Here is a 12,694-nt window from a genome sequence, read left to right on the forward strand (position 1 = left end):
AAATCAAGAAAAGTAACACAATTTAACAATCTGACCCATAAATGACAATACAGGGGAATACTGGGTTTCACAAAGGTCTCTGGTACTTAACTTTAGTCCTAAGTCAAACAGCAAAGTGATTCTTCTTGGTCATTTGAATGAGTCTAGGCAGTATATGTTCTGTATAGGTTCTAAGTCATTATTGCTATGATATAGACAGTTTATAGCTCTAGAGGTTTACCTAGATCTTTGCACATCAGAGGGTTGCAGGAGTGACAGAAACATCAGGCAAATGAGATGATAGGAATCAATTCAATAAATTGCTAGATGTATTTATCTGTTCAGATTCTAGCCTCTCTGGTAAAGGATGAGCTGTTGCTTTTTACAAATGACTGGAAAAAAGACAGACATGATCCACACATAGATGCTGCAAACTCCTGTTCAGAAGAAAAATGAAGAAAAATGCAGTTAAAGGTACATTTAGAATATGTGCACTAACTAGTTATTTATTTTGGCATAAACCTAATGATATCAATCAGCAAGTTAGATGGGTAATGTGCAGTAGCACATGACCATTTCTTGTTTATCTTTTTGGAGTTTTTATTTTTAGACTCCTACATATTTGGTATATTGTCTAATCAGCGACATAACAATTGATGTGAGTTTGGATGCTGACCTCACGGTGTCTGGGTTGGGCAGGTGCAAACCCTAAAGGCCAGTGGGGTAACGGAGTCTGCTCTCGCTGACATATTTACGGGCGTCCACAAGATATCTAGCAGCCGAGAAGGCACTCTGGCTGTCAGACATTTTTAATCGATGTGACTCCCCAGATGTGACCCCGCACTGAATGTCACGGTTGTCGAGAGAGCCGTCTATTGTTTTCTAAGTGATTTATAAATGCTAAATTACAACATAAATTACAACATAAATTGGAAATCTATAAATTAAGTCTTAGCGGAACAAAAAATATAAGAAGTTGAAAACTGATAGCTTTATTGCGATGTCAACTATTATTTCTACATCCCAGCTTGTCAGGTTTATTTCTGTCTTTGTGCATATGAACAAAGCTGTGAATGTCATGACTATATTCATCAGTGCCGGACTGCATAACAGCCCTACTCAGTGCTGTGGAGGCTAGAGTCTATCCAGGGTTGCACAAGAAGGCATGAGGTCTGGTATCTTCTCAGTGTGGATGAAGTCAGGAGAGAACAAGGAAGGCCAAGTTTCTCCTGCATGAGGTCTTTTCACGCCCACCATAACGGACATTACTGTAGATCTTTATTTATGTATTTATTTATTTATTTATTTGGTTTGTGAACACACAGACTGCTCTCGCCTGTGGCTGATTACTCAACTGCAACCGCCTTGGCAATGCGGCAGCCTGGGTTAAACCACCATTGCTATGAGATTGTCTTGTCCCACAGTGTGTGAGTAAAGAAGATGTAGAGGTTACATGTTAAAAGAAGTGGGAGATGTGCGGATGTGGATAGTGAAGCTTTGTCCCATAGGCTATGTACAGATAATTTATGAATTTATAGTCATTTATAATGTTTACAATGAGGGGTGTGGAGTCAAAAGCTACATTCACACTGGGTAAATGCCAAAGGCGCATTCCTAAACGGGTGTTTAGCATACGGTATTAACACTGGACCGTCACTACCCGATACTAGTAGCACATGTACTCACAGTTGGAAGAGGCTCACCAATCTTGCCCCAGGCTTTTTCTTTCACAACTCTATTCCAATATATAGACTTGGTGTCATACCATTCCAGCCGGGCATAATTTTCCAACGGTTGGCACTTCTGTGAAATAAAAGGGACACCAGCCACACATCACTACCAAAACAGAGTCCCTGATTGGTTAAGGTTCAACCTGTTATAACTTTCATAGTGCTTTCCATGAACATGCATTTTGTACTTAGTCGAAAAACTGTTGTAGTCTCTTGCGTAGCTGTGCAAACGTAAACATTTTGAAAACGGAGGCCTGAAACCCACATGTGCATAGGTTTTTCTTTGAAAGTGGGCGCTTGAATGGGCGGTGTGAACATAGCTTGAGCTGAACATTTACGAACCAAAAAATAAATAAAAACGCCAACATTTGCGGAAAGCACTGACTGCATTTCTACCTATTAGCAGAGGAAACGAAATGTTTTCAACATTTATTTTATTTGGTGGTGCAAATCTTTGACTCTTCTTCAGTCCTTTTGTATACTCTCAAAACCTTGTAAAGTTGTTGCATGTAGATTTTAAAATGCTCCATACTTTTCCACAGGGATGCAGTTCAGAACTTCAGGTCAGTTTGGCTCTACCTGCATCCACTTCAGGCATGTCTTTGTACATTCTCTGTATTCTGTAATCATTTCTGCCTCATATAACCTGAAAACATCTGATGGCACATCATATGTTTGCATTCTTACAGCTCAAGAAGCATATAAAGTTAAGCAACAAAAAAGCCGGGAACACAGGCCAAAAAAAAAAAAAAAGGCAACTTTTTTTTTTCTTTTCTTTTCCTTTACTTCCCTTCTCTGGGTTTCCTAACTTTGGCTTCATCTTTCGCCCAGCCTCTGCTTCCCGTTTGGCATAAACCGTGTCCATCCTGATTCAAGGCAGAATCCAAAGCCGAAGGCAAGACCCACGCTGGGCTGTGTGTCTCTGTGGGATTGCCTCCATGTGCATTCTGATAAACCTTTAATTCCCTTGTGGGTCTGTTCTTGCATCCTTGCATAGGTTTGAGGAGAGCTTGTTTTACTTTGTTTCATTTCCTCAGAACAAAGCTCATCTGATCTTCCCATCCTGACTTGTGTGTGGCATTAGGTCTTCGTTTTCATTAATATCGGAGGGGCAGCACAGGAATCTCATTTTAATTTGACATTTAAACATCTGTTTTCAATTTCCTGAGGGAAAGTCTGCCTGTGTTTGTTAGAGTGTATGTGAATGGAGGATAGCTTGTGCTTGTGATGAATGTGTGCATTTTTCACCAAGCTACTTTCTCCAGTAACCTTTAATGCGACGTACACACCAGGGATATGATGTACGTTCAAGAATGGGCTGAACACACTTTTAGCATATGGCGTTCACACTGGACTGTTGCCATGCGATACTGACGGATGTACTCACAGTTGGGAGAGGCTTGGTGCAAAATGTCAAAGTGGTGCAAATCTTGGGAATTGAACTCCAGGCTTTTCTCTTTCGCAGCTCTAATCCGATAAATGAAAGAGTCTGTGTCAAATAATTCTAGCTGGACACATTTATTGACTTCTCCTTCATGATCAATTTCTTAATGGTTAATACTTCCATATTTTGAAACAGACACTATCCATACATCACTACCAAGTCCGAGTACCTGACTGGTCAAAGTTTAACTGGTTCAACTTTAAAGGCATTTTTTGTATGTAGAGCCCGAAAATGGACTATGAAACTTGTGTAGCAACACGTGAATGCAATCATTTTTAACACGGAGGCCTGAACATGCATCTATGCATTTTTTACATAGACTTCTCATTGGAAGTGTTTTTTTTTGAACGCGCATTTCCGAGCCTGGTGTAAACATAGCGTAAGAGGTGTCTTGGATCTTGATGGCAGCTTATTATGTTACTGGCAGAACAGTTACAATACTTCTGTGGACCTTGAGAGGGATCGTAGTACATCTAGTCTGGAGAGTTGGATCTTGGCAGAGCCCAACACTTGTTGGAGACCCCGATCTACTTCTCTCTTCTGATGAATTTGCTTTCTTTTGCACAGTCAGCTGTTTTTTATTCCTCTTGGATAAACAACAGCTACGCAAGATAATAGGTGTTTTGTTCTGACACTCCAGAAAAGAGGAAATTCAGAGCAGGACAGATCCCTTTACCTTGACAATGCACACTTCTATTTGTCCAAGTCCGGATTTCCGCCCTGTTCCATCCCATTATCAACATTTTTGAGCAAATCCAGAATGGACAAAGAGGCGTCTTCATGCTGGGACCTGTGACTTTGGCTCATTTCCACATATTAGGCTACAAAATGAAAATCTTGTTCAACACACACAAATACACACACACACACACGCACACACACACACACCCACACACACACACACACACACACACACAAAGAGTTTGGCCTCACTGTTAATAGCCCAGGAAATATTATCTTCTAGGGGACAGCTGCAGCCCCACTGGAGAGACAGAATGGTAGAGTAGCCTCATTATCCCAAACCCAGATAGAGACCGCATCGCACATGCACACTTTCAGCAAAGAAGACAACGTGAAAACCTTTTTTTCTGGATTTTAGCTCCCAAAATGGGAACAGCAAAAGCAATCAAGAGCTTATGTAGCATAAAGAAAGGAGCAAGAATGGATGTTAAAGAAGGGGGGAGCCAGGAAAAACCAGCCCTGCCACAACTCCGGATCTAACAAGGCTTCTGGCAAAAGAGTCAGTCTTAAAACCCTTTCAGATCTGGGTCCGTTTGTCGGTCTGACAGACTGTCTGGCTGCGTCTGTCTCCTCTCCTGCCTCCATCCCAGAGGAATTTGTTTTCCTGTACGCAGATGTTCAGGGCTGTCTGCTGGGCTGCACTCAGCTGTGTTTATAACAAGGAGGTGTTGGTTTGGAGAAGAAGAGAGGGCAGTGAGGTGGGGGAGTGAGTGCTGGAGGTCCTTGTGGTGTAAACACTTGACGATGCCAGCTTCTCCTCAGGCCTTTATCAAGTCGATACTGCGTCTCTTTCCAGCTACACTACTTTTGCTTTGCATTTTATTTTCTATAGGGACAAATACACGGGGTGGTGGGCTAAAAATAATTCAGAGACTGGCAGGGGTTCCGAGACCCCACAGAGAAGAGACGGTGCAAAATTAATGTCACACTTAAAGTTACTGCGCTCACTCACCCATGCATATATTGCAGATGCTGCAAAAGCCCACACACTTCTTTTATTATTTTGTTCAGTGTTTGGCTCACTTTGATTCTAAAGGCTGACCAGCAGAAATCCTCTTCAGAACACATTGGCTTAATCTCTTTATGCAAGGATAGAGTTTTGAAGTATGCACTCTAATGAAACGGATGTTTGGTGTTTACATTTGCATTCCTGAATGATTTGATCTGTTGTAACCAAACTACACGAATTCACCACACAGCTGCACTGTTAGGAGGGAGCAGAATGAGAGGGTTTTTAGGGCATTTTCAACTTCAGTAGTGTGAGTCATAAAAAAGGATTGTGGATCACCAAGAAACATTTTTGAGAAATATTGTCCTTTGAGAAGGTGAGATTGACCAGCAAAGGTCCTCAAAAGCTATTATATAGAGTTGTGAGCAGGGCTGAGTAAGCCGCCTCCTACCCATCATCCATCTGTTTACAACCTCTCCCACTAGCTTACAGCCCTTCACAATCCCCAACCTGACATTATCTGTACAACAAAATTGTCGAACAATGTTGGAACTATCCAGCTGTTTTGAGCCAGATGCCAGCTCAGATGAGGAAAACATAGATGTACACGGATCTAGCCGTCTACAAGCGAATGCTTCAGTATAGAGTGAAGCTTGTGGCTACACGCTTTTTTAAACAACATTTTTGCGTCTACTTTGATACACAACAATTTGAATAAAGAAATACTCAGAAAGGCACTTTTAAGCTGTTCTTTACATATGTCCTACATCATCAGAGAACATGTTTAAAAACACCACTTTCATTGGAGTGCGTCTTTAAAGATACATTAAAAAAGTATATATTGACAATATTTTTTTTCTTTTATTCCTTAAAAGAATAAAATCTATTTGTAATGAAATTCTGCTTGAATGGGGCTCCCATTTGTAGCCTAATTTCTGTTTTTATGTGTAAGAGGATGTGGAAATGTTTTTCTGCGACATTGCTTGCTGAAGAAGGGCTTGCTGCTTTTTCATGACTTTCTCTCCTCTCAGTAAATATCCAGTTTACCACTGCAGATGTGAACTTCACAGATATGCTGTTCCTCAGCCATCAGAAAGTGAGGAAGCTTTGATCTTCTCTGCCACGGCTACCATAAAGCATTATTATCAATGTGATATTCTGAAGAGACTGGTTGGTAGTTAGGTAGGTTATCCGAATCTGCACTCAGCAGCACTCATGGAAATTGCTGAGTGTCTCATTTTCTGTCTATTGTGCTCTTAAATGTGGTATCACTAGATGTGAAAAATAGCAGAGAGGGGGCTCTTGTATCTTATTATTAACAACCCAAGGCTGTGTCATCTTTTATTTTAAACACATCCAGCGAGGAAAGTCGATGCATATAAGAGTCATATCATTTCCTCGCGGTGACATGGATGGCAGGTTGGGTCTAATGTAGATTTGCGAGCGTGTCGAGGCAAAACGGGTGCATGAGCGCAAGGTGATGTAAATATGAAGTGTCAAGGAGAAATGAAGAAGTGATGATGGAGAGGTGATGAACGGTCTCTGAATGTCTGAGTGTGTGTATTACCATGCTGTGTGGTTTCGTCAACAAAAAGGAAGGTCATAGTTGGTAATATTGATAACCTGGACATGAATTCATCACTGCTGATAATCTGTAAGTTTATTTGGACTGAAGCTGTTATTTGCCCAGTTTCGAGTGTCTCACCACTACGACTTTTTTTTGTCAGCATTACACGAGGTAATTAGAAGCCACATGTTTTTAGTTTTATTAGCTATCAGAACTGACTGCTGCTCGTCGTTTTTTCCCTCCGTTTTCTGATTACAGCTGAAGCACACGTTAATAATACCTGTGTTTTGTGGTTTCTTGCAGTTCTACGCGATGACTTCAGACAAAACCCTGCTGATGTGATGGTGGCAGCTGGAGAACCCGCAGTCCTGGAGTGCCAGCCCCCTCGTGGACATCCTGAACCCACAATATCATGGAAAAAAGACGGAGTGAATATTGATGACAGAGATGAAAGGATCACTGTACGTATATAAAACACGGGTTCTTCCACACGCTTTCAACGTATTTTGGTGTTTGAATTCAGATCAAATCATCAGTAACGGTATATGTTTTTCAATCTAAAACTGCTGTATGAAGCTGCTTGGTATGTAGCAAACAAATCAAACATGACTTCAAAGGCTTTAACAAGTACGTTTGGCTTATTTCTTGCTTCATTAGTCAGCAGTAATGTATTGATCATGAATGGACTGTTGATGAGATCACCAAGCAGAAGATTATCCTAAGAAAGGAAATCGAGCTGACCAGAGTAAACTGGAGAAAGTTGCATACAGCAGCATTTCCAGAACCTAAGCAACTATCTAAACTTGATTTACAACCAGCATAGCCAGCACTACTGTATCAATTAGGGTCACATGCATGCTCACAATGGACTAGTATAGAGTTCAGGGTTTCAGCAAAACATAAGGTTTGATTTGTGCTACTTTTCCCTTTATGAATAAAATGATTATGCTGAAAGAACATTTTACTAGTTATATTCAACTAGAACTAGAATATAGCGTTTTAGTTGAAAAAAAGAACAGCATACAAATTAGTTAGAGAAAAGTGTCTTACTTTCTTGTTATTATGAGCATCTAAACATTTACCAAAATAATGATCTCTTGTTGAGGAAAGAAATTCATTATTTTGTCTTTCATAAATTCATTTTTTTAATGAATGAAGGAATTTCAATATATATAAAACAGTATTATTATTATTATAAAAAATAATACAATATACTGGCAAAAAGGGTTAAAATATACACATGTATGAATAGTTATTTGTCACTCAAAAGCAAAGTTTTTATTATTATTAATATTAATAATACAAAATTAAAAATCTTTATTTCTTAATAGCGAAAATCAAAACTAGCATCCAATTGTGTCTGTCAAAGAATAATTTTTGTCCAAAAAAATAAAAATACTAGAATTAAACTACTGCTGCTCATCACCCTGAGGAAATGTATGAAACAATTTTTCAATTGCCCATAATGTTGTAAATTGCAGAAGATTTTTTTACACGTTTTTTTTACTATTATTTTTTCTGGCAAGTTTATCTCCCCGGGTCAAACAACCCAGTGCTAGGTTTTGATATTTGTTTTTATTTCATTTTCCAAGTTCCTAATGTACTTCCTTGTAGAGGCGTTGTTATACCCTGGAGAAGTTTTGTGGAACTAAAAAAAACCTCTGAACAGCTGTTTTTTCTCACTGTAAACTTCTTTTCAAACACAGAGCTGAGTGTTCCCTAATGGGGGATTTAAAAGTTATGCTTGACGTCATGAGCAACCACCTAAATGAGCTACCACTCTGACAGATGGGAGTCTCCGTGGTGTCCTCTGGATTTCCATGCTAATAGAATTTGGACTGTCTTGGGACGGGGTCCTGAGTGTTGTTTGTATTATATTATGTTTAGTGAGTGAATAAAGAAATGCAGGGATAAACTTCTAATCTAATGAACAGCTGAGCTCTCTGAAGGCCAGCTTGCATTGTGATATTTGGCTGAACTTATTCCTGCTTTGATGTAAAATGCTGAAACATGCAGTTACCTTGGCAATCACACTGGTCTCCCAAACCACCTGCAGCCTAGTTTTATGTCTTTTGTCTTGTTTCGGACTACAAAAGCTTTCACGTTAGAAAGATAACCCTTTATAACCATATCTTATATGATACATGCATTTCTTAGCTCTTCTATCTTATTAACATGCTTAAAGCTTTCCTTACAAGCCCATATATATATATATATATATATATATATATATATATATATATATACACCTTGGTCCATGTTTTCTGCCCTGTAGTTCATTATTATTCCACTAGGGGCAGTAGAAGGGCTTTTCCTGCTCAAATGGGTGCTTTCGTGAAATCTCAAAAGCACTTTTGGTGGGAAAAGTTTTGCCAATTTTCAGAATTTTATACTGAGAACAACTTATCTATTTGCGTATTTTTAATGACTTGCTGCATTAAGAGAATGTATTGGTATTTATTCATTTTTTATAACACAGTTTCACTATGCTTAACATGTTATTTTCAAAATTAAGGTATTGGGTAAATAAAGTGATTTTTTTCCCCCCTTAACACCCCCTATCAATATGTTTCCATCTTAAACTAAAATTGTTGTGAGAAAAAACTCACCAAGTCACCTAACATACCATAATTAATACTTTCTAGGCTAATTATCATAAAAAAATGATAGGCTTATTATAAAAATGTTTGTTTTATAGTTCATCAAAGGGTTAAAAAAATCATCTTCATTCCAATTATTTTTAATTTTCTATCCATTCTTTGATGCAATGGGTTTTACGGCGTTAACCCTAAAAAAAAAAACTTTAGAAAAACAATTGTTGAACTTGCAAAGGAAGGCTTACAAGTCAAAATTTTCTGTATTTTATTTTTCCATTTCAGTTGGAATTCTCATAAACACCGGTAGCATGCTGTGTGCCTTTTCAAAGATTATTTGTGTTTTCATGCTGAGCGGGTTTGAAACGGGGGGGCCACCTTTTAACGTCATGGTTCTTATTTTCAACTCTGTGTTTCCACTTATCTTTCAAAGATTATCAGAGGAGCACAAACAAATTAAAAAAGAAAATTCCAGTATTCAAACCAACGTCTGCTTCGAGCAGGAAGGACAAATGACCAAAATGCACCACATTGTCTCTTTCCTTTTGTGTAGTAGTTGTGGTTAATTATCAGCTTGGAAACTGAATGCTGTGTGAATACCAACAGCATTGATGGTAAATGGGGGGTTTTGCATTATCAGCAATGCCAAATGACATGAGACAAAAGGCAGCAGGATAGAGCCATCTCCTTGTAATGTAGGGATAATGGTCAGATTGTTGAGGCTTTCAGCAGTCCGTGTCTGGTGCTGAGAGGATATGCATGCAGACGAAAAAAAAAAAAAAAAAAAGGAACCCCTGCCACATTCATTTACTTTAGCCAGCTTTCAGGGTCCCTGCTGCTCCGGCACTCCAAGTATGCCTGTGGAGAATGGGGGACTGCTGCAGACACACAGAGGTAAGAATAAGGATGGAGTCGACAAGGCCTTAAGTGGATCCTCATGTCAAAGTCCTGCGAAACAAACAATACGGAGCCCACTTTTTTCGGCTGCATGGTTTGCCCTGACCTTGAGCCTTTGTGCGTGTCACTACTGTTTTTTAGCTGCAAAGCCTCTCCTCAAACAAACAGTAACATAATGATACTTCAAACCCCTCCAGCACCACGGGGTGCCCTAAATAAGCCTGCCTTCCACAGCCTCCTTAAGTCCCCTGCCTCATGCTTTACCATAAATGTTGAGCGGAGGGTGAAGTGAATGCCTTCTGACCAAAACTTTATTTGAATCAAAAAACTCATGTACCATTGTAATGAATATCAACTGACACATTGCAGCCTTCATGGATTATATCCATAACAAATCTTGACATGGAGGTAACGGCCACAGCAGACTTTTTGCAATATAGTGTGTCATGTTCTGTCAGTGGTTCTTTAATGAGGGTATCAATGACATGCTTTCAGAGGGTGGTGCTGAGTCTGAAGGCTGGTGTGTGCATTTAAAACCTTATTCTCTATCAGAGCACAGATATCACTGCCCCACTACGCTATTGTTTGTTTCTGTGCTGACTGGCATGACTGTCAGCTGAGAGTGGAGCTGAGGGGCCTGTGCTGGACCCAGAGTTGTCTTTCTGAGTGCCACAGAACAAAGCATCTCCTCTGGCCTGTAATCAAAGCCCTGGGAAATAACAGACATGACAATCACCTGGACAAACACACATTTATGGCCGGGTGTGCGGTGTTCTATTTTCCTTCAGTTTGTGTCCCGTTGCTCTAGCTTGTAGAACAATAATAGTAATAATAATAATAATAATAATAACTATTATAATAATAATAGTAGTAATAATAATAATTGTACTTAAATTAATTTTCTGCACAACAATAGACACATTTTCTTAAAAACCCACTCAGATGAAAAATATGTTTGCAGTGTTTATGCTTTGTTTGTGTTTTGTGGCATTTTTCTGATAATAGAGGACATTTGTAAAGAAAATTAAGCTTTAAAATTGCATTTATGAGTTTTGCCTTAGTCAACTCGTTGTGAATCAGGAGCAGATGAAAAAAGCCATTTTAAAAATGAGGGAAAGCTCCCTGCTTCCTCTCATTCTGATGCATACACATGCAGACAAATGTACATCTTTGATTTACTTTTCAGAGCTGGTGTGTGGTTCATATCTGTACAGCTGGATAGCTCCAATATTGCTCTCTATTTTTGTTGCATAAGTAATATTAGTTTTGGGTTAAGCTAGCGGGAGACAGTGTAAAACATGGGAAACGGGAAATGAACTACAGTAGAAACTGACCTAGAAAACTGTTGTTTTTTTTGTTTTTGTTTTTTTGCTTAAAACGGCATAATTATATTTAAAAAATACTTTTAAAACAGAACAAAAGACTAGTAGAGGGAAACTTTAAAGGGCTTGCAGAAGTGTTCTATTCTGCACTTCCTGAGGTGTTACTTTTGGGCACCTGTTTTTGGATTGGATTGGGACATTGACCTTTTGTTCATCTTATCCTTATGAGGAGGACACCGCCTGACTGATCGACTAGTAATTTAAAAGAAAGCACTCCTACAGAAACACATTCTTTGAAAATGAATTTGATTTGGATCTTTTTGCTGCATAAAAATCTACCAATTTATTAAAGTAATTAGAGTAATCCACCATTGCTTGAAGAGTTTCAGATGTGCTTTTATTATTTATTTATTTTTCATTTCTTCTGCTTTTGTTCTTGTAGATCCGAGGAGGGAAGCTGATGATCACAAATGCCCGAAAGAGTGATGCTGGGAAATATGTGTGCGTCGGCACCAACATGGTCGGCGAGCGGGACAGTGAAGTGGCTGAACTTACAGTTCTGGGTGATTAACCTTTTATCTGTATTATTCTAACCCAAATCTCTTGTCTGCTTCAGCCTACTCTATAGCATAGCAGACACATTTTTCTACTAAACAGTTTATATGTTTAGCTCTGACAACCTGACGTGAGATGAGCAGTAACCTCATGCTTAACTGTAGTGCTCAGACACCCAGGCTTCTCCTCTGCGAACAGCTGCATTATATCGCCTCGAATGACCTCTGACCCACATACTCTCTTATATCCCCAGTAGAGAGCATGTTCAGACTCCAGATTTTAGTGGCAGCTTTTCACTCTCTTTATCTCCTCTCCTCAGAGACCTCTTACAATCTGTCAGAAAAATGACAACAAAGATCTCTTGGTGAGAATTAATAATTTTCTCTGAAGCTAGAAGAGAACAACCAAGGGCAGCTCCTTCTCTCCGAGTCAGTGCTGTAACCCTAAAGCTCTGGTTAATTATAACCTCCCTGGTTTGTTGTCAGTATTGAAATTCCTATAATAGAATTTAAATGAAGCTGTTACAATAAAATGATAAAAATCCTATAATGCTATGTTCACACATGGCCTGGGATGTGCGTTCAAGAACACTGGCGTGTACACATGGGCGACGTGTTCAATAACATGGGTTTAGCATACGGTGTTCACACTGGACTGTCGCTACCCAATACTATTACATTATGACCAAATCCAAGTCCGCGACTGGTCAAAGTTCAACTGGATAAACTTCCACTGCGCACTCAACGGCCGCACATTTTTTGCATAGAGCCCAAAAACTGTTGTAAAAAGTTGCAAGGTGACATGTAAACATGGCAGTTTGAAACATGGAAGTCTGAAATTTGCGTTTGCACGTGTCTATATAGAATTTTTATTAAAAGTAGTAGCTTGAATGCACACCGCCGAGAACAGTGTGAAC

At 39.3% G+C, this 12,694-nt stretch overlaps 1 protein-coding gene across 5 annotated transcripts in view; it reads left to right on the forward strand.

Moving 5' to 3' along the window:
- robo1 (roundabout, axon guidance receptor, homolog 1 (Drosophila)) overlaps nt 1-12,694 on the forward strand; it is a 247,734-nt gene that overhangs the window by 197,136 nt on the left and 37,904 nt on the right. For all 5 annotated transcript variants that reach the window (XM_078929630.1, XM_078929633.1, XM_078929632.1 and 2 more), the window contains 2 exons: nt 6,714-6,871; nt 11,666-11,786. In XM_078929630.1, the coding sequence (XP_078785756.1) occupies nt 6,714-6,871; nt 11,666-11,786 (279 nt within the window). The remainder of the gene's footprint in view (nt 1-6,713; nt 6,872-11,665; nt 11,787-12,694) is intronic.

The sequence above is a fragment of the Oryzias latipes genome, chromosome 13, assembly GCF_053564925.1.
Source record: "Oryzias latipes strain Hd-rR chromosome 13, Olatipes_Hd-rR_3.1".
Classification (NCBI taxonomy): domain Eukaryota; kingdom Metazoa; phylum Chordata; class Actinopteri; order Beloniformes; family Adrianichthyidae; genus Oryzias; species Oryzias latipes.